At 42.9% G+C, this 22,441-nt stretch overlaps 3 protein-coding genes across 9 annotated transcripts in view; 2 read left to right on the forward strand and 1 right to left on the reverse strand.

The window, feature by feature from the left end:
• Positions 1–18,619, forward strand: part of KLC1 (kinesin light chain 1) — an 87,022-nt gene extending 68,403 nt beyond the window's left edge. Inside the window, exon 14 of the mRNA XM_026654227.1 lies at positions 18,347–18,619. Within this exon, the coding sequence (XP_026510012.1) occupies positions 18,347–18,377 (31 nt within the window). The 3' untranslated portion in view covers positions 18,378–18,619. The remainder of the gene's footprint in view (positions 1–18,346) is intronic.
• On the reverse strand, positions 475–21,349 carry XRCC3 (X-ray repair cross complementing 3). Of its 5 annotated transcripts, XM_029912100.1 has the most exons (9): positions 21,194–21,349; positions 20,716–20,854; positions 18,635–18,732; positions 17,773–17,910; positions 15,996–16,208; positions 9,562–9,716; positions 7,032–7,244; positions 2,218–2,264; positions 475–1,194 (listed from the first exon to the last, which is right to left on the reverse strand). In XM_029912100.1, the coding sequence occupies exons 3-9, from the start codon at positions 18,687–18,689 to the stop codon at positions 954–956; spliced, it is 1,062 nt and encodes a 353-aa protein (XP_029767960.1). In that variant the 5' UTR covers positions 18,690–18,732; positions 20,716–20,854; positions 21,194–21,349; the 3' UTR covers positions 475–953. The 5 variants fall into 5 exon arrangements, with proteins under 5 accessions (XP_029767960.1, XP_026510022.1, XP_026510024.1 ...); XM_026654237.2 differs by lacking the exon at positions 20,716–20,854; XM_026654239.2 differs by lacking the exon at positions 21,194–21,349 and having other exon boundaries at positions 20,716–20,897.
• Positions 21,350–21,659: 310 nt separating this feature from the next.
• Positions 21,660–22,441, forward strand: part of ZFYVE21 (zinc finger FYVE-type containing 21) — a 27,242-nt gene continuing 26,460 nt past the window's right edge. Inside the window, exon 1 of one of the 3 annotated variants that reach the window (XM_026654242.2) lies at positions 21,660–21,866. Coding sequence is in view for 2 of the 3 variants with exons in the window: in XM_026654240.1 (XP_026510025.1) it covers positions 22,217–22,348 (132 nt within the window). In the remaining variant the exon portion in view is untranslated. Of the gene's footprint in view, positions 21,867–22,143; positions 22,349–22,441 lie in introns of those variants that run through there. The other 2 variants (XM_026654240.1, XM_026654241.2) reach the window with 2 other exon arrangements.

Raw genomic sequence — 22,441 nt, forward strand, 5'->3', positions numbered from 1 at the left:
ATTCCCATCTGCAGCCAATAACTGTTGTAAACATAAACTTCAGACTTATGTTCCATATCTGCTTCTTGTAAATGGGGTTAAGGAGTGAATGCTGCCCCTACTAATGCTGCCTGCAATGAAAATATAAATACATAGCGGTATGTATATCTAAAATGTTACCAAAATGCTACACTGCACACACAATGCTCCCTCTGCAGAGAGAATGAATCATATATAACAAATGTTAATATCTGCTTCATGAACTACTTGAAGTTGCTCAAGTGCTCTGGTGAGGAGAGTAGTATAAGAACCTACATAGAATCTATAGCCAATGTACAGGAGCTAGGGGAGTAGCTGTGTCCTCTTCTCTGCAAATACCCCCACTGCTACAAGTAGTGAAGTCAGTTATGGTTTAGCTAGAAGTAACAGCACAAAGGTTTTTTGTTGGTTGTGGTAGGGGGAGATTTGGGGGGGGGGGGGGGGGGGTGGGGGGGGTGTTAGTGCAGGTAACAAGTCAGTATTGCTTTGGTACTATATTCATGAATTATTCCTTTCCCAGAGCAGCACACTTTCAGCTACTTACATTAGTTTTATAAACATGCTATTTCCTTGCTAGAGTCAGGATTTGAAAGTACAGCTGGCCTACTTCAGTAAGTTTTTAAAGCAGGCCAGCATTTAGTATAGTCTGCATCCCAAAGATGCAGGTTATATTTTATTAAGATCCCTTCTTTCCAAGATAAATACATCAAGGTGCAAACCTAACTGAACCTAAAAAGTAGGTACAGAAATCTATTCTTTATCACTGGCTTCTGTATTTTTGCAGAATATGGTTATAAAAGTGTATTGTCCAAGCAACATTTTTCATATACATGGTTAGGCATCTTTTTTTCTACAGATGGAAAAAAATAGGCCAATGGCTTCTTGATTCACAATCATTTATATCTATCTTTGGAGTCGATAGATATGTAACATTTTCACAGTGGGGTTTTCACTTTTACACCTTTCACACCTTCCAGATTTACTGCATAGCAGCAAAAGGACGGAGGGAGATGAGGAGCAAAAACCACACTTAAAGTCCTCAAAACACTTCCAGTATGCTGTAATGCACCTCCAGGTGACTGTTCTGATTGTGTTATTCGACTGGCCATCAATCTCATCAACAGTTGATTGGACCAGGTTAGCCCAAGTGCTGGAGAAACTTTCTTATCCAATAAGCTAGAAGAAAACAGTGTTTTATAAGTTTTTGCATGCATGAAACATAAGATGTTTCACACTAAATTGTTAATTCATTTTAAGTAGACATACATTAGAAATTTCACTTCAGCTATAAGTAGCTGCAATGCTTCATAGATATGGCATTTGTCTTGACAAATCCTCTCTTTTGCCAGGAAGAATTACAATAAGTCAACTTCAAACAATTTTCAACCACTTAAAATACAAATTACAGGGCCATCTACCCTGGGCTCCATCAGAGACAACATTAAAGAGGGTGGGGTAGATTTAACACCCTCAATTTTTTTTCTTGATTTATCATTTATAAAAATTTTTTTTAAAGGAAAGTGGAAATAACCCTCCAGTAGGCAGGGAATAATCTGCCCAAAGGAGAAGTTTCTCCCTAACCCCTCCCCCCCATCAACGTCATGCCCCTGAAACATAAAATTTATATCTCCTCTTCTAAAAATATGATCTTATGTCACTGGGAATGTTCTCATTCATATAAATACCAAGGCCTTATTTAAATCCTACTAATCTTTTGGCCTCAAAGGTATCTTGTGGCAATGAAGTTCTGCTTCATTAATTATGTCTTTACAATTTTTTTTTTAAAAACAGGATTTTAATAAAGGTTTAAATTTATATGGAAAATGACAACATCCGCAGTTACATTAGACAGACAAGAGAAGATATAATCCCTCATGTGCTAGAGTGTAAACCAACCACTAATACCTGAGGATTAAAAAAAAAAAACAACAACAAAAATAAACCATCCCCTATGAGCAGATTATTCCATAATTGTACCACCATAGGATTTCTTCCGCTTTCCTCCACAGCTAGTACTGCTCACTGTCAGAATGCTAGATGAGATGAACCCTGGTCTGATGTGGCAAGGCAATTCCTATGTTCCTATATATTATACTGAGGATAAACTGACAAAAGGGAAGAAAAGAAAAAAAAAAAAAGAAAAGTTGTGTGTGGGTGTGCGCGCGCTTCTTACATTTCAGTTTATGGAGAACTACTTACCCAAAATTGCTCTGAGCAACATCTGTCTCATCCACTGTATCAGTTACCTAAATCATAAAAAATAGAATTTGAATGAAGCTGCATTTTGAATATATTTAATTTGTATTTACCCAAGGAAAGGTGGGGAACTGGGGTGACACAAAAAAAGACCGTATATTGAATCACAAATTACTTAAACTAAATTTTTAAAAAAAGGTACTTATCCAGGCTGAAATTGAAGGGGTACTGTGGGGTATAAACTTAGTCCTAAACACTAACTATTCCCTTAGTCACAGCTTGAACCAATTTTTCAGCAAATACCAGAGACAGACCATCCATGAGGCTTGATCATGGGCCTTCCACCTTTGTGTCAGATTCTATCTCCGGCATTTTAAGTAGAATGGCAATCCAGTATTCCCAGCTTTTAAAGCTGAATTTGAGATTATAGCAAGTAATAACAGTCCCGATATCCCAATTCTTCTTTGCCTTTGGGGTCTGAAATTTCAGGAGCCTTATTCCCCAAATGAAACCATCCACTGGGCTTCTGCACTTCACTTGTTTCTTTTTACAGCAGAGCAGTCCAAATGGAACAATTCAAAGGCTAAGAAATGCTCCAGCTGGTAGGAGACCCTTTCTGGACACTTGGAAGGATAGTTCTTCCACAATTGCTCCCTATCTGCAGAACCTTGCTTTGCCAGGAAAAGAGACTTGGTCTATATAAATCTGGGACCTGTGCATCCCCGCCACATCAGCAAAGACTCCTCTAAAGACACTTTCTCAAGTGCACATCAGTCCTCTTCAGCTCTTGGGAGTCAATCCAGACCTTCCAGAGCAATTTCTTCAGTACTAAGATCAAAACACTACTAGGACCTGAGGGGTCCAATCCACCTCTAAACAGATAAAGCACTAGAGTTCAATCTCAAGTTCTTAAGTGACTGAAGCACTTGGAAGAAATCTAGCATACTTTCTGATTCCTTTGCAAAAGGAAGGTCTGGGCTAAGGCTCAGGCTCAAAACAGAACTCTTCCCTAAAAGAGAGGCTAATCCTCACAGGAGGAGAGCCATCATTTCCCGAAAAGGCAAAAGATTTCCTAAAACAGCCAAAAGCACAGGAAACTAACCCAATAAAGCATTCCAAATCCAAAGCTGCTCCCCAAAGATGGGGGACTCTGGACTAAAATAAGAGAAATTCCTCCCCCAGACTATTGCTGCAATATGTAGGAAACCTTTTTTTAAGCACACCTACACAAATTATCAAAAATCAGTACAAAATATTACCCATTCAGTCTTGTCTTTCCTTTCCTCCCAGGATGTTCAGTAACAAACACCTGGCTGAGAAGCCTTCAGGCTACTCTACATTCATTTTTAGACTACACATTCATAAGATCGTAGCCCTTAAGGATGTCCCACTTCAGGCAGCATATAGCCAAATGGAAAGCAGCCGTTTGAGATAGGTTAGAGAACCCTCAGGTTTGCACTGACCTATGCTCGGGCCAGAGCCAATTTACAGTTCCCTGATTCTCAAGACAGATCTAACCAGCACTCTTAAACTACCTCCACCACCTCCCATGCAGAACTGAGAATCTTCTCAGCTCAGAACTGAGTTTTGAAAAGATACATACTTGCCCTGCCCTTGCCTCCTTGTCAGACACTTTATTTGCAGCATAGCTGCCCCAGAAAACCCTGGGAAAATAGCCAAAAAGAGCCGACTCCACAATGCACAGTCCCACTCTAAAGGATATCCAAGGCGCCAGTGGCAGAATCCATGACAAGCAAGGCTCTGCAGGAACTGCACTGTTTAGGAGATGGGGCAGAGGGTCCTAGAGCAGTGGTCCCCAAAATGTTTACCTCACACCCCCTTTACCCCTGTCTGTGTCCCACTCCCCCGAGCTGGGAGCAGGGTTGCAGCTCGGGGGCGAGATGCAGACAGAGGAAATGGGACTAAGGCTGGGCCACAGCTGGGGGCAGTGGTGGGAGCAGAGCCTCGGCCAGGGGTCTTGGCTGGCAGCCGGGGCCTGGAGCCAGCAGACAGGAGCAGATCCCGGCGGCGCTCTCTCCCTGCCCCCTGTGGGGGCTGGCCTGGGCCCCAGCCTCACCCCCCCCCCCCCATGTTCCTCCACACCTCACTAGGGGGACACACCCCACAGTTTGGGGACCTCTGTCCTACAGTAAGTGCTGAGGCTTGAGGGGGCTTCACATCCCCAGAAATCCACTATGTTTAGGGCCTGAATCATGCAACGGAGTTCAGATTCTGCCAATAAAAGAATTCAAAGGAAACTTGAGGGAAGCCTCAACTTCACTTCTCCTACGTCCTCACCACAGGTTCTCCTAATTGGGAGAGGGTCTCATCTTATAGAAATAACTTGTCATTTTCTAGTACATTCATTTAAAATTAGGAATATTTTAGTGAAGCAGAGCCCTAGGTTTAGGTTTATCAATCTTATCATGGACTAAAGTTAAAGGGATGCCACCATCAACTTGCTGAATCATTTCTGTTTGAAAACATTGCTTGTAGTATTATTACACATGATCCCTAAAATTATTAGAACTGAAAGACGTTGCCTAAGGGTACTTTTTTTGCTGCCCATCACTGTAGTATTCCAAGTGCCTTCCATGTAAAATCAATGGCAATAGCGAAGCCACTTGATGACTTCATGGCATCTCTAGCACTTCTTTTTTCAGGATAAAAATATGCTTTTTTTGGTTTTGATCTTTTAGATTTTCTTTTCTTTCTTTAGATGGTAGGGGTTTGGTGGTACAAGGGAGTGTCACTGTTGGGTCATTATTATGGAGGAAAAAATTTTTGAAGAAAGTTTTGCAGTGTTTCTTAAAGGTAGTCAGACTCTGGATTTGCGCAATCTCCTCTGGAAGTTTGTTCCATAGCTGGTCCCCTTGAGTGAGAATGTTTTATCCCAAGCTCTCACAAACTTCATCCTGGGCTTCATTTTCTGCATTGTCCCAAAGGACTGCAGCTGTCATGATAGTTCATAGACAGAATTTTGTCTTTAATGGAGTTGGATCCATTAGTTGCTTTGTTGTTTAGGACCCAAAGCCTTAAACTGGCATCATAAGTTGACTGGGGAGCCCATGGAGGGACTTCAGCATAAGCCTCTTGTGCTCAAGGCAGCCTCCTAAACCACAGACATGGCAGACAGCCACATTTTGTAACAGCTAGAGCTGATGCATTGTCTTCACATTCAGCTTCAGATACAGTGAATTACAGTAATCTACCCTAGATATGACAAATGCATTGACTGTTGCCAGGTCCTTGTTCAGAAGAAAAGGAGAAAAAGTTATTTAACGAACTGGAGATTAAACTAGTAGTTTTTAAGATACTGATGGTACAAGGTCATCTAAGTTTAATGAGTCAAACTAGAAGCCAAAGCTTCACACTATTTTGATGGAGGCTTTATGTCATCAATGGAAGGTAGAAACAATGTCTTGGCTAGTCCTTCAAAATGTTTCCCCTCTCTGACTAACATCACTGGTCTTGCTGGGTTCAGCTTGAGCCAGCTGACCTTCATCCAAGAACCAATGTCTTGTAGGCATGCTGACATTTTATTAGTAACAGTTGCATGGACTACGAATGAGATATATAGTTCAGTGTCATTAGCATACTAATTGGCAACTGGGTCAATAACATCGCCTATCATTAGATATTGAAGAGAAGATGGGATAGTACAGATCCCTGTGGGACCCCTTCAAAGTTAGCGTGAGTGTGAGAGAAATTCTCTTTTTTCAGTCTGATTACTTTTGTGCAGTTGACAATGCTTTAGATATCGTTATTTTCACTTTCTCCTCTATATAGACAGTTTCTCCCTTAGCAAAAAAAAGACCCTTGCAAACATTAACAGGGGAGGAGAAAAAACATCTATACAAATAATTTTTTAAAAAATTTCAGGATATTATTTAAAGCCTGCCTTATTAGCAATTGGAACATTTCAGTTAGTCATTATGACGAAGTTGATAATATCTCTTTAAAACAAGACAATTTTCTCACTCACTCAGCCCTTTTTTCCTAATGTACTGAACACTAACTTGCAAAATCAGATTTACAGCACCCACTGGGACCTCTAGGCACTACCGTGATACAAGTAACACAGTAAAAATTGTTCCAAAAATATTAGTAGGAAAAAACCAAGCTAAAAACAGATAAAGCTGCATAAGCAAGTCTAAGATCTGACACTTCATCCCAATTTTAAAGAAAATATTTCCATTAGTTCTCTGTACTGATTGTTCCCGTTTGGCTCATTCTAGTTTCTTTTAATACCTCAAATATTTTTTTAAAAGAAAGATTATTTCCCCACGTCACTCAAAAAATTAAGCCTATGACTTCCTTGGGCCAGCTTTCAGTGGACTAAGTTCCACATCACAAAGTCACCATAATGGCCACTGGTACTGCCTAGGTTGTATGTGTTCTGTTGATAAAGACCTCCAGAGCTATCATAAATTGACTAGGTTTTAAAAAAACCTAAAATGTTGGAGAGGAAAATATTGGGACATACTGACTTTCCTAGTTCTTATATAGGTTTTGCAGTTTCATGGGAGAAGACATTTTTGTATAAATACAAATATGTTTTCACTTTCAGAATGTATCAACTGGCTTGTATAACATTCATACAAATACTTTTGGGCCAACAGATGTCTCAATACTAGTGAATTTGTTTCTGTATGAGAAAACTCCTCCATTAATCATTAAATTATCATAGAACAAAAGTGTGTGTTCAAAAAGAATACCGTCAGCTTCATTTCTGTTTGTAGTTCTTTTCAAGAAGTCTCTTTTATTTTGTTTATTCAATGGTTCTGCGGAGTAGGAAATAACTTCTGGTTTCATACCTGATTAATGCACAGTATTGGAGTTCTGAATCGACTGCTTAAACTGTGAAGTTTTGCTCCAAATGTCTGCAGATATCTGGCTTTCATAACAGAATCTTTTGCTCCAAATTCACATCGAAACAAAGCAGCCATAGAATCAATGACCACCAAACGCACCACGCCTCTCAAGAGCAGTAAGGTAATCCTTTTAGCAATGCAGTTGTAGAAGGTGTCCTACCACAAAATACAAACATTCAACATTAGAACTAGTTAGAATGCGGGTACCTATAAAATTCTAAGACAGATACCTGTCATTTCACTGCTTGGCTCTGTGGTTATTTATGGGAGGTTATATTCATAAGCCAAGATTGTGGATCTTTACAACACAATTGTATTCCTTTGTGTAGGTCTGATGTCTGTTTGTTAAAAGTAGTCACAAGAAAAAACAACAACAACAAAAAAAGAGATCAACGGCAGCACTAGTTTACACCATGTGCAGCCTAGCACAGTCAAGTAAATGGGGCTGCACAAGGCATAAGAAGTCAAGAAAAAGTATGACCTGGATTTTTGAGTCCCGTATAAAATTCCAGTGTTACCCAAGAACATGATAGTGCAGTCCTATTCCATGGCCACTCTGCACTCAAATTCTCACTTGAATGTTGAGGATTTAACTCAAGGCTAGCATAAGACCTCAGGGTATTGATAAATGAGAAAAGAGTGTTTTTTCATCAAAGGAATTGAGATAGTACTATATCAGACCCTCTATTAACCAAAACTTCTGGTAAAAGTTAGTATCACCTGAAACTCCTGTTTCCTCCCCAGTTGATACAAAATTCCATCATCTGAATGTTTCTGAAGTCCCCAAAATATTTTAGATAGAAGTTACACTCCACTGGGTGCTTAGTAGTTTAATTTTCTTCTATCACATGTAACAGTTGTTCATCTTAGCAAAGAGGGAATTCTTTTGACACCCTTGCACTGTTCTTGTGAAAGACACCATTCTTCACACATAAATAGGAATACACAGTTAAAGATTTATAAACGTTCTGCCAGGATTAGCGGTCTTACACACGGACGACTTTCTATATTCCATCTCTGTCAAAATTAGACTGAATTTCTTGGAACTGGATTACAGTAGGATTCACCTTACCAAACTGATTTGCTCTTCACACAAATATCATCATAACTGTGTTTCTAACTGCTGAAAAGAATTCATTCAGCAGAATAGATGACCTCGAGAAAGATTTCTTACTGTGTTCACTGTACACTAAGGGTGGTCTACACTACATTGGAGAGGTGACTGCAGTTTGGGGAGGCATAGCCACAGCCAGCTACTGCTGCAATTTATTGCCTTGTCAATATATGTAACATTTTATATTTGGCAGGGTGCTTTGGTTCTACGTACATCCTATTATGAGCTGTTTCTCAGAACTCCTGCTGTTATTGTGCAGACTTTCTCCATGATAAATGCATTTTATAGTTTCAGAGGACTGGAATAAAACCATTGTTTCCCCAACATAGGACCACCAATTGTTGTCTGGACTGCAACGAATGTGACATTTAGATTAGAATTTGCAATATTATTATCATCATATACAATATGTTCTTATATTTACCCTAGAATTTTTAAAATAATGATCTAGTACTTTGAATAAATATTTTTAACCTTTAGAGCCCATTAGAAAATGAAAGTTACTTATCCGTAACCAGAGTTCTTTGAGATGAGCCTCTGGATCAGGGGTGGCCAACCTGAGCCTGAGAAGGAGCCAGAATTTACCAATGTACATTGCCACAGAAATATGTCAGCAGCCCCCCCATGAGCTTCCCCCTTGGTGCCCAGCGCCTCCCACCCACTGGCAGCCCCACCGATCAGCACCTCCCGATCAGCTGTTTCATGGTGTGCAGGAGGCTCTGGGGGAGGAGTGTTCAGTATGCAGGGTTCGCCTCAAATCTCTCCTTAAAACTAAACCCTCTATCATGACACATACAAAAATACTGGCAATGACTAGACAGCCGATATACCATGGCTACTGTTTATCATGGTTATATCATTGTTACCTTTCATTCCCCCGCATCCTGTTTGTTTGTTTGATCAATCTGTTATCTATTGTCTTAAAAACTTACATTGTAAATTCTTTGGGGCAGGGACCATCTTTTTATTACGAGTTTTTACACTGCCTAATATAAAGAGTGGGGGGAGGTGTCCCTAGGCACTCTTGCAATATAAGTAAGTAATAGTAATGCCTCATATACTAGAACAAGTATAATGGATTTTGGAAGAAGTTGAATGTTAGTCTGTAAAGATCTCTCGTCCTTTTCAAAATGAAACTTTGTATGAGAATTAAATCTCTGAAAACTTGGATCAGCTCCTAAATATAATATGAAGAGATTAGGAAGCTGGTATATAGAGAAAATCACCTTAATTTATTTGTCGTCTCTGTGAGCACTACTGCCTATCTACAGTTAGGCCCCCTGTACTATTTGTTTGCATCTGCACTAATTGGATTTAATGTTCCCAAGTAATTTATTTGTAAGTTGCACTGTTACTTACAAGGTCTGCGGCATGCTCAATGAAAACACTGTTTCCAAATTTTATTCTCTGTATGACATCAAGTGGAACATCTGCCCTAAATGTACGTTGTTGATCAATCAGTTGCTGCAAGCGTTTATTTGGGAAAACATCTTCTGTGCAAATGTAGACAGCACCTGCAATCAAAAAAAAAAAAGACAACCTCTAATATTATACAACTCACATTACAAATATATTTTTAAAATTCATTCCTTTTTCTGCTTAGCAATGAATACTCAAATTAGGGAATATTTTCTTCTTAGAACTCACTCAAAATCTTGGTCCTGTTAAAAGGACAATTTTTACTTTTTTTACCCAAACTTGATGACCCAACAAAAGATACAGCTATGATCACAGCAGTCCTGCCAGCTGTTCTTTTGGTGCCCAGTGCAATGATCACATCCTTTGGTTTCACAGACTCCCCTTTGCACTATTCATTGACCCACCAGATGACACTTTTATTTATTGCATAGCTGCATAACTGCCTGACACTCGGTGTCCTCTTCAGGTTCCCTTTTTTTGACCCTTTGACCTTCACACCTGTCCTTGTTACTTTTTCTGTTGTCCACCCGTAATTATGAGTCCCGGGCTCAGTGAATCCTCCCGATAGGCTGCAGAAGGATCCTTTAGCCAACCTCCCCCGAACCCAACAGGACTGAGGAATGGTCCCTGGCTTATGCCTTTGCTGTATAGGCACATTATGAAGATCATGTCTCAATGATAAATACACCAATACTGCATCATTTATTTTATATACCAATAACACTGATTAATAAAACTCATCCTTTGCATCTTTATGGGTGTCAAATGGGTGTGCATTTTTACCATACTTTACACACCAGTAATCAACCCCTCACTGGGTTTAAAGAAGCCCAGTCACACAAACCCATTCCAGCTGTTCTTCTTTGAGTAGGTGCAGCCACATATTCTACTTTGTGTGTGCGTGTGCGCCCAATTCATCAAAGCCAGAGAATTTTGCCTAGCAGTATCCATAAGGGCAGCACTTGCACCACATGGCCATAGCCCCCCCGACATATGGCTGGAGTCATTCAAGGCTGACCACTGAGGAGGCAGGACACTTGGTGGAGCCTCCAGCCCAGGAGCTGCTTCAGCACTTGACCGTGGGAACCAGAGATCCCACGACAATCACATCCACATAAACACTGACCTGTGAGAGACACAGTTGGTGTATGTGTTTGTGAAATGAAAATGACTGTTCTTTCCCCTTCAAAGGTTCTTTTCCCTGTATTTATAAAGTTTCATTCTGTTATAAATATGTCTGTTTGCTTGGGTTTGGAATAAAAATTTAGTTATGGAAACTGAATTCATCGTTATTATTTCACAATATATGCTGTGTGGCTCTCACATCATTTGAGATAACAGCAATAGGTGCATGTGCAATGTTATATTACTACACACACAGCACTCATTACAAGGTTCATATCGAGTGCAAAAAACACAATGCCAGGGAGAGCACACTACAGCAATACATATTACTGTGGCTCACTATTAAAATGGTCTTTCAATGCCTCCCTGAGCTGTATAGCTCACTGCTGAGCTCTTCTTATAGCCCTGGTATCTGGCTGCTCAAAATCAGCAGATAGCCATTCCACTCCACCCCAGCAGAAACTCTTCCCCCTTTGCTTTACAGATATTATGAAGCACATAACAGGTAACTATACTCATTGGGATAATTTTTTCCACTGAGGTCTAACCTCATGAGTAGACAGCGCGAGCTGTCTTTCAAACAGCCAAAGGTACATTCCACTGTAATTCTGCACTGGCTTAGCCTGTAGTTGAAGCACTCCTTGGTACTATCGAGGTGGCCAGTGTACAGCTTCATGAGCCACAGGAGTAAGGGGTAGGCTGGGTCTCCAAGGATCACTATTGGCACTTCAACACCCCTGATGATGATCCTCTGGTCTGGAAAGAAAGTCCCTGCTTACAGCTTTCTGAACAGGCCTGTGTTCTTAAAGATGCCTGCATCATGCACCTTCCCTGACCATCCCACACGGATGTCAGTAAAACAGCCTGGGGATCCACCAGCACTTGCAATACTAAAGAAAAGTAGCCCTTTCTGTTTATGTACTCTGTAGAAGAGTGGTCTGGTGCCAAAACAGGGATATGCCTGTCATCTATTGCCTCACTGCTGCAAAACCATCCACTATGTCCTGCACATTTCCCAGAGTCACAGTCCTTTGTAGCAGGATGCAATTAATGGCCCTGCAAACTTGCACCGCAGCAACCCCCACGGTGGATTTCCCAACTCCGAATTGATTCCCGACTGATCGGTAGCAATCTGGTGTTCCCAGCTTCCACACGGCAATCGCCACTTGCTTCTCCAATGTCAGTGCGCCAAAAGGCTGGGGTGAGCTCTGCTCACACTTCCAGGAATGGGACTTGTGCATCCAAAAGTTCTGCAGTCACTGCTCATCATCCCATACCTGCATAATACTGCATTCCCACCGGTCAGTGCCTATTTCTCAGGCCCAGAACCTGTGCTCTACCGTCTGCAGCTGCTCGGTGAATGCCAACAAGAACCTTGAATTGTTTCCTTCTATGTCCAACAAGAAGAAAGCCTCCAAGGAATTGTCTTGTTCCACCACCTAGCTCCTCTGGTGGCTCTACAAATACTACAAAATCAGGTGCATTGTGCTCACAACTCTCATCACAATAGTGCAGAGCTGTGCAGGATCCATGCTTCTCAGCGATAGCAGATGCGCAGGTTTGCGGGGCTTTTGAAAAGAGGTGCAAAACATTATGGGTAGGGCCCTACCAAATTCATGGTCCATTTTCGTCAATTTCATGGTCAAAGGAATTTTAAAAAAAAATCATAAATTTCATGATTTCAGCTATTTAAATGTGAATTTTCACGGTGTTATAATTGTAGGGGTCCTGACCCAAAAAGGAATTGTGTGGGGGGGAGGGGGTCACAAGGTTATTGTAGGGAGTGTTGCGGTAGCTGGAGAGGGGCAGCTGCTGGCCGGGAGCCCAGCTCTGCAGGCAGAGCCGCTGCCAGCAGCAGTGCAGAAGTAAGGATGGCATGGTATGGTATTGTCACCCTTACTTCTGTGCTGCTGCCTGCAAAGCTGGGCCCTCAGTAAGCAGCCACCACTCTCCAGCCACCCATCTCTGAAGGCAGCAGCACAGGAGTAAGGGCAGCATGGTATGGATTTGCCACCCTTGCTTCTGCACTGCTGCTGGCGGGGCGCTGCCTTCAGAGCTGGGCACCCAGCCAATAGCTGCTGCTCTCCAGTTGCCCAGCTCTGAAGGCAGTGCAGAAGGGTGGCAATAGCGCGACCCCGCTAAAATAACCTTGCAACCCCCTTTTGGGTCCCCAATTTGAGAAATGCTAGTCTCCCCCATAAAATCTACAGTATATAGTATAGTATAGTGTAAAAGCACACAAGCCCAGATTTCACGGGGGGAGACCAGATTTCACAGTCTGTGACACATTTTTCATGGCTGTGAATTTGGTAGGGCTCTAATTATGGGATGGAAATAAAATTATGGGATGGAGAAAACTGCATCATGAGATATTGAAACCATGTTCCCAGTCACCTGTGTGCAATTCATTTGCCTCCACGAGGTACTGTAAACCTTTCCCAAACCCCCCTGTGCTAGATAGTGGTGAGTTGCACAGTGGGATAGCTACCCACAGTGCACTGCTCTCTACATCAATGCAAGCACTGGTAGTGAGGATACACACCGCTGACACAAGGAACGGAATGTGGACATGCAGAAGTGATTTAATTATCGCAGAGAAAAAATTTCCTCCATGACATTGGTTACTATGTATTAAAAAAACCCACCCCCTACTGACAGAGACCTGAGAGTCAAAATATTCGTCGTCTTTGTGAGATAAGCTGTTGGGCACACTTGGAAACCAGCATTTTGTTCCACTTTGTGGTCCTGAATAAATTTGGTTCAGACAGAAACATTTTAAACATGCAACTGATTGTATGAAGCATATTTTTCACTGGTCACCTGCGCAATTTCATCATTCCACAACAGTATGAGTATGTAGAAGCAAGGTGTTTCATCAAACCCCAATGGTCTGTCTTCATTTAGGCTGACGAAGGTGCTCTCTTTGTTGCTCCACAGTGTTCACAAAATTCTAAAGGCTGTATCAAAAATTTAAATAGTATTTTTTATATTTACTGGAATGCAGGGCTTTTCCATACTGTGGTAGAATCTACTGTGTACCATACCAATTTTGTTTAAAATAAAATTACAAAACACATAGAAAGTAACAGGATTTGTTCCTGATCCTAAATTGAGAATTTTCATATATTTGCCACATTACATTCAAATAGTTTATCTATAAATACGTGCATATAAAGTAAATTCAGCCAAATAAGCAATAAAGGAGAGCTATTCTTAGATTGGCACAAACCCTCACCTAAGATAAAATTGTTGTGTGAACCAGTCCAGTAGTTTTGGACTGTGTGGGCAGAGGGGTTTTTGCTGATTTTTTTGGAGGGATGTGTGTGGAGAACACAGAACCAGAAAATGAGAGAGAGACAGAAGACATCTAAACAGAAGCCTGTAAGCACTGTATGGCCCTAGAAGAAGCTAGAGAGCTTTTTGAGTCTGAGCTGGTTAAAAAGGCTTGGGGCTGAAAGCAAAGAAGCTCTCCCCTGTTTTTGGTTCCACTTGTCTGCGGAGAAGCAGAACTTTGTACATTTGTTGTAAACAAACAAGATTGCATCAAAGAAAATGCCAGACTCCATCATCAGTTTCTACTCCCAATTGGAATAGCCCCAGGGCCATGAACTTTGACAAGTCACTCAGGTCAAAAAGGGGCAACACTTGCAATATGTGCTGCTCTGACTGTCTGAGATCCAAAAACTTGCCAGTCACCTGTCTGCCAGACTGCCCATCAACGGTCATGTCAGAAAGTTGGGTTCTGTTGTTCCTGTTCAAAAGCAAAGATTTACTCATTTACACACACTCAGATCTAATCAGGAACCTCAGAAGCACTTTCTCCTCTCCCTCAGACACTGTTTCTGTTTCCCTTCTGCAGGAGTTGTATTTATTACTATGGGCTCTGTGCCCGCTGATGTGCCACAAACCGCAGTTGGCAGAGCAGAGGGGAGGAGATCAATATGCCCAGAACAAAACAACATAACAGCCCTAAGCACTAATGGGGAGGCTGGGATGCTGTGTGAGAGAGTAATGGTTGGATTCCACAACTGTGCCTGTGCAAGGAGGATTCTACTGGCAAAAATGCTATTAGGATGAGGTGCCTTCCTTTCTGCCCCCAACACCCATTTAGTTCCTTTCTCCCAGCATAAATGGAGGGGAGCACTAGGGCACGAATAAGAATACATCTGATCTTGTAAATGAGTATAGATCTGAACTTGTGACACATGTAACACTTAGTAGCATCCAAGGAAGGAACTGAAGGGGAGGACTAAAAACATACATGCTTCTGCTCTGATCAATGACATAACCTAAAGCAAAAAAATGTAAGCCAAGGACTAATTTCTGCCCTAAAAGCCATCCCTGCCTTTTGACGTTTCAAGAATTTTCCATATGGTTGGACACAGTAGGAAACAAGTTGAGCAACTTTCACACAGCAAACTGTGAGAGCTTCAAAAGTTAAACATGATGCTGCAAGGGAGGCAGAACAACAACCTAGCCAAAACATTAGTCATACAGAGGACCAGACTAAAGAGTTCTCAGAATTGACATAAGTTTCTTCATCCCCAAAGTAGTACAAAAACGCAAACAAAAAATACAAAAGATCGTTGGCTTTACAATAATAATGGTTATGTTCAAATTATCCTTATAATCTACTTACTTGCACAGACGTGGGGAAAATGTAGGGTACAACACAATGCCTATGACTTTTTTGACTGTATGTCCATCAGTTTTGCCCTGTACATCATGACCAGATCCTTTGTGATACTGTAACCCTTGCTTTACATAAGGGATACTTAGCACATGCCTAAGATATTAATGTAACAATATCTGTCATGTGGATTGTTTTGTCATGTCAGTTTTCATGAAGAGTCAGGGGGTGATCATGATGCTGAAACCTAACACACTCCTTCTGTATATGCCTTATGCATTTTGATTAACCAACTTCCCACTACTTGATTGTTGAGGGAAAAAGTCAATCATAACTCAATGGAAAGTCATGTCTGATTCTATTCACACAGCCACCCTAATGTGTGTGCCATCAGCAGCCAGTAGTAGGAGTGGAAAGTATTATGTGGGGGATGTAGCAGTTGTACACAGCATGCTTTTCTTTTCCAAATGCCCAGTTTCTCATCTTACTGCTAATGATGCTGCAAATGATCAGAAATCCACGGATACAAATATTTACTGCAATTACACAAAATTACTGATCTTACAGCTAGCATACTCCCTTAAAACAATAAGTAAATCTGAAAGTGTATTGTACTTACCAGATTCTAATCCTCCATATTCATAAGGATACTGCACAGAAAGGCACAGCTGCAAACTAATCTGAGTCTTCCCAGCAGAGCTCTCACCAGCAAGCTCTGTGATCCCCACCACAGGAATGCCACCTCTTAACAAGCTATCTAGTACTGAGCAACCCAGGCTTAGTTTCTGGTGTTGGGATGTGCAGTGATCTTTGTCTTGGTACAGCTGAAGTGCTAGAGGATAATTTTTTAAAAGAAAGAGTTCTATTTAGCATTTTCTTAATAAGGGACAATACCACATTCCAGGTAGCGCTATGATTGACATTTTTCCAGATGTAAGCATGATTTAGCCTGTTTTCCTCCCAATAAACAATCTATGCACTGAGGAATCTGCTTGTAAATTGGTACATCTTGCATTTACGCTGATCCCCTCCATGCTCTAGAACTTTCCCCTCTTCCTGTCCTTTAAGGAGACTTTTGGGGAAAAGCTGCAGCAAGGAAAATCTTGTCTGCATGACTTCAATGGAGCAGATATGACCAGGAAGTGGAGGTAGGGTTGCCATCTTTCTATTGGCTGGTAACCAGACTCCTGAGGCCCCGCCCCCTGCTCCACCTCTTCCCCCCAAGGCCCCGCCCCTGTTGCTCACACCCCACACTTCCCCCTCCAGCTGGGCTCCCTCTGCTCCAGGACTGAAATGAGAGCTGCTGCAGCCTGACAAGGAGCTTGCCTGCAGGTAGAAGGCGGCCCCGGCTGAGCAAGGGCTGGCATGGATTAATGACCCCATTCCTCCCCCTGCCCCGCGGTAACCGGACTTTTGGTGTCTGGTCAGTACATCTGACTGGACACTGCCAGGTGCCCTTTTTGACTGGACTTTCTGGTCGAAAATCGAACACCTGACAACCTTAAGTGGAGGAGGGCTGCTAAGGGTCAGGAAGCAGTATGAAAACATAGAAGGCTCTGTACTTCTGGCTGAGCTTTAAAGATCCACACAGAGAACAAGAAATGGGGGATTCAATTGCTCAACTCCTAGCCCATTCCATTAGAGGAGGGCAACCCCTGCCCTATGAAATATTCTGGTGGAAATTCTAAGAGGGGAAACTTGCAGTGTCTTGTCCCCCAGCCAAGATTTTCCATGTAGGGGAATTATTTGACCCTATAAGACTGAGTACAATCCACTTCTATTTACATTCAGCACTTCACAGGATCAGGCCCTTTAGGAATATAAAAGCATCCGCTAAAGCAGTGGTTCTCAAAGTAGGGCCGCTGCTTGTTCAGGGAAAGCCCCTGGCAGACCGGGCTGGTTTGTTTACCTGCCGCGTCCGCAGGTTCGGCTGATCGCAGCTCCCACTGGCCACGGTTCGCCGCTCCAGGCCAACGGGGGCTGCAGGAAGGGCGGCCAGCATGTCCCTCAGCCCGTGCCGCTTCCTGCAGTCCCCATTGGCCTGGAGCAGCAAACCACAGTCAGTGGGAACTGCAATCGGCCGAACCTGTGGATGCAGCCGGTAAACAAACCAGCCCGTCCCACCAGAGGCTTTCCCTGAACAAGCGGCGGCCCTAGTTTGAGAACCACTGTACTAAAGAGTAACAGGAACTTACAGCTTTTTCTTTCCTGAATAATTGACTTGACTAAGAAATAATTTATCAATATACTATTACCTGCTATACAAAAAATGGTTTATGCTCTACTTCAACAATAGATCTTTGAGCAATAAATTTAAACCTTTCATTATAGCTCAAAAGTCTAGAACGGTTTTTAATTATGTAAATAAAACACTTTATTTGTATTGACAGTATTACCTGTAAGCATACAGCTTTTCCTCAGTGTACCAGAGACTGTTTTCAGTAAGCACTGTACATCCATACTGGACAGTTTTGTCAGCCTTTGCAAGTCTGCTCCAGAAAGATTCAAAATCTCTTTTATTGATTTTATATTAGCTGAAATTAGAGGAATTCTCATAAATGCTTTTGGATTGACTATAACCTTACAAAAGAGAAGGACTTCCACTTATTGTTAATTTACTGAGAGTACTGGTTAAAAAAAGTTACAAGTTTTGTTTATATTATCATGATTATCAGTGATTTTGAATGGAAAGGGACTTTAATGTTTTTTGGAAGGCTTTAAAGCATTATCAGCTTTAACATCAGATGGAAGTGGTGCCTGAGAGAAGGCTCTGATAGAGAAGCAATTTCACTATAATGTTCTTCTGGTGCGCCAAAGTGGAGTTACTTGTGTGTAAACTGTGGCTGCTTTTGCTTTTTAACTTCTTCTTGAAGAAGGCACAACAACAGAAATTAAATGCACATTGCAAATAAAATTGACTAGATTAGAAAAGGATAGCCTGACAGTGTCTGTTCATTTCTTTCCTAATAGAACAAACTCCAGTATTCCAACCTCTTCTTGACTGCTTGGAAGCCAGGACACTACTCTTGACAAGCTTTTGACATGGGAGGCAGCATGCATTTGGGGTTTATCAAAAGCGGATTATAAAGCTGTTTGGAAAGATCACCATTGGATCATTGGGAGAAGAGGGTATCACTTGCAAATACACACTGTCTCACCAAGTGTTTAAATTACATTTCCAGTATGGATATGATTATGTACAGGTAGATTTTATGGTAATAGCAAATCAGGAATGTACATACAGGTGGATTAAATTACCTTTCTTAACAGCAGCTATCACTTTGGGGTTCATGTCAAACTGGTCCCAATCCATGTCTTGATACAGTACTGTAGTGAGTACAGAGCCTGGTGATTGCCTGTAAATTGAAGTCTTATGAAACATACATGAAATACAGATCATAAGTATTTATTTCATTTGACCAATTTTGTGGAAAAATGGACATTCAAATACTACTATTAATTCCTAACAATATATTTGTCTATAATCTATAGCCCAAAATGTAATTAGCCATTCACATGATGGAAATTCTCCTCAGATGCGCTGTAGCTACATCCTACTGGAGACAGATTACAGTAACACTGATGAAAGGAACAGTTGGTAATTATTTCAATTGCCTGTAGCTGAGCTACAGCTGTACACCTCCCTAGCTTTTCATTTTCAAAGAGAAATAAAATCATACAAATGTAATATAAAATAATCCATGACTATAAATATTTCTGTTACTCAGAACTGTTTTGATTTATTAAAACATGGGGTGACTAAATACTACAGCATAATGCAATCCAATTGTTTTTGAAACTTTGATCTAAAAAAGAAAAGCCGAGTCATCTGCTATAACTATATAACAAAGTAGCATTATAAGGCTTTTTATTATTTATATAATGGATTGTGCAATGTAATGGCAGACAAGTATAAAACATATTTACAAGACTTAGTTCCCCAGTTAATCTGCTTTTTAAAAATAAGGGTCCAATTATTGGGGTACATATACATAATATATGGAAATGGGTCCTGAGAGCAGGATTAATACATTAAAAAGTCAGTGATTTAAACATAATTTCATTAAAATTAAGACCTATTTAAAACAAACTTATGATTAATACCTGTCTCAAGGGCTAAGCTTAATATAATTAAAGATGGGCACAGTGCCCTTAGACCAAAAGGATCCCAAAGCACTTTACAAACTTTACCCACAGTACCACTGAAATGCAGCCACTGCATCATACAAGTGTGAAGGGAAAGGAAATTTTGAGCAAGACATGAGGACAAACACCTCTGCTTATGAAAAGTGCTCTAGGATCTTTAATATTCACATGGAGTAGAAAGGATCTTGGCTTTTAAAATCTAATTTACATGCACTAAACTACATGGTATGGAATGCATCATCAGAGAAAGATGAAGAGGAGAACCAGCTCAGCAGGTATTTGAATTTATGGTCCTGGGGAGTTCAGATATTAAACTGGATACTTAAACCACTAAGCTAGAGAGACCAGGTCTTCAAAGTGAAAAACCTGAATTCTTCCAAGGAAGGTTGTGGGCACGCAGGAGGTGGTTTTTTTCAGCATTAGAGAACTGTGTGTGGAAGAAAAAGAAATAAATGGGTGCTTATTCTTTCCTCTCCTCCCTTGGAACCCTGACCAATCTTCTGAACCACTGTTTTGCGTTTGGTGGGTCTAACCCTGCTTGGAGGGGATGTCACAAAAGACAACTGAGGGACTGCAAGGCATTGAAAATGTTATTGCAATTGAAATAGACACAAAAAATGCCACACCTCCCTGCCCATCCTTACCGTTCAAGGACAAGTATTCTCGGTCAACCACAAAACATCCACACAAATAAGTTATACAGGGTAACTGTTATCAGCACTACTCTCTTGCTGTTCCATTTATTATAAAAGTAAGGGGCGCGTGAATATCTTGGACTTCAAATAATACGTCAACAAACTGAAGAGATGAAACCCTGACATATGCCAAACAGCCCTGCTGCACCTTTCCCCTGGGATTCCAGGGGTGGGGCAGACATGGCAAGCTCACTAAAAAAAAAAAAAAAAAAAAAAAAAAAACACAGAAATTGGGCTTGTTTTTGGCTTAATTGGCTTGTGAGTTGTTTGTTGGCTAGTAGCTTGTTGCTTCTTTTTTTTCCCCTCCTCAATTGGCTCCCGGCAAGCAGGGGCAAAGGGCGGGGGGGGAGGGGAAAGCAAGGGGGAGAATGTCAGGGGTGCACAGCAGGCCCACCAGAGTCCCAGACTGCACACCAGGGGGAATCTAGTCAAATACCATCTTGGGGTTCTTAGGGATTGGCTTGTTTTGAAATGGGATGAGCTTGATTTTTGACTTACTGTGAAAGTCAGGGTGCTTATTTACCATGTGAAAGTTGGCAACTGTGGAGTGGGGCTGTCCCCACGAATCAGACACCTCTGAGGAAAGCCCACTTCATAGGTGACAGTGCTACACAAGGCACAGCAGTGCAGCTGCCATCTGTGGAGCAAGAAGGGGGTGACACTGAGCCTGGTCTACACATGGGGCTTCAGCCACCACGGCGCTGCACTGCCGCTGACCCCGCAGCACAAACCAGAGCAGCCGGAGGCACGGACGCAGACACTCCCACTCGCGGGGAGCGATGCCTCCCAGCAGGGCGAGATGCCCCACAGCCCCTGCCAGGAATTACAAAGCCCTGGGTGAGGCTCTAGGCCCGCCACACCCCTGCCGGGGTAGTGTAAAAAACTACACCCGCGCTGAGGAGGCCCGGCTCGCCCCACCCCACAGCGCAGGCAGGAGAGCGGTGCTGCCCGCTCCGCCCGTGCCATCGGGACTCACAACACAGGGAGAGTCTGAAGCGTCTCTTAGCCCCCGCCGCGGCACGCGCACGGGCAGGGCGGGAGCCCCTCGGAAAGGCGGTTTGCCGAGGCTTGTGGCGGGACCGGGGATGGATAACGGTGGGGGTGGGGCGGTAAAACAGCCACACCCACAATTTCTGACCCGGGGCAGGAAGGGGAGAATTTCCCTACCCCAGCCGCACCCGGCCCCGCCTCCAAAGTGAAGCCCCGCCCATTGTTTTCCAGACGCTTCCTCACGACTCCACCCTCCAACTCTCTCCCCAGGGAAGCCTCACAAATCGCGACCCGCGCTCCCGGACCATACGGCGCGTAGGTGAAACCGAGTCACCAGCAAGGGCGCTACGGCTAGCCAATCAGGGAGTGACTTGCCTGAGTCTTCGCACGGCCAAGGCCAACCACTCTGGCCCTGAGCCCTCGCAGCTTGCCAACCAATCAGAGGGCAAGAAGGCTAACGGGATTAGCGCCCTCGAAGTTATAGATGGCCGCGAAGCCGAGGATATTTGTCTGAAGCCGCGCAAGGCGCACACCAATCAGAGAAGCGGTCGAAAAGCCCAATCAGATGGGGTCTGGGTCAAGCCAATCCCAGAGAGTCTATTCAGAGCCCTAAAGAAGTGCCGGCTAATCAGAGTGTTCGGAGTCGTGGCCTTCCGGAGGTACCAGGCCTTGGTTCCGCCCTCCGCACATTCCGAGTCGCTCATTGGTTACAGGCTTTGTCCGGGTACAGACACTCGGGCGCGAGTGAAGCGGATTCTCCTCCTCTTTCGGGGTTACCGTCGGGTTTTTCGAGCTGCGCATGCGCCTTAACTGCGGTACTACATTGCGATAGGGGATTGGCTGAGAGTTTGGGCAGGCCTCATCCCATTGGGTGAACATAGTAGTGGGCGGGTCACTAGTCGGAGAGTTCATTGGCAGAGAGCGGCATCAGTTTTAGGGAAGTAACGGGCGATTGGGCGGTGCGCTGCCGTTCGTTGCTTGGGCTAGTAGCGGTGGTGTTGTGGGAAAGATGTCGGGCGGGGAGGCCTGTGATGGAAAGAAGCTGGTTCGCTCGTCCAGCGGGCTCCGCATGGTGCCAGAGCACCACGCCGCCCGCAGCCCTTTCGGCCTGGACGAGCCGCCTTGGGTGCCTGATAAGGACGTAAGTGGGGGAGCGCGACCCCCCTTTCCGCTCCGACCCTCCTCTTCCCCGCCAGCGGGACATCTCCCCGCCCCCCTTTCCGCTCCGACCCTC

Source organism: Terrapene carolina, unplaced genomic scaffold (genome assembly GCF_002925995.2).
Source record: "Terrapene carolina triunguis isolate 2854851 unplaced genomic scaffold, T_m_triunguis-2.0 Scaffold189, whole genome shotgun sequence".
Taxonomy (NCBI): domain Eukaryota; kingdom Metazoa; phylum Chordata; order Testudines; family Emydidae; genus Terrapene; species Terrapene triunguis.

Bases quoted from the DNA above. Each gene is read 5' to 3' on its own strand.
- XRCC3 (XM_026654234.2), bottom strand. From the start codon at position 18,776: ATGATCTGTATTTCATGTATGTTTCATAAGACTTCAATTTACAGGCAA. The intron at 9,717-15,995 runs GTAAGTACAATA...TTTTGATTGCAG, and splicing joins ATATGGAGGATTAGAATCTG to GTGCTGTCTACATTTGCACA. The intron at 2,265-7,031 runs GTATGAAACCAG...TTTATGATTTAG, and splicing joins CAATACTGTGCATTAATCAG to GTAACTGATACAGTGGATGA.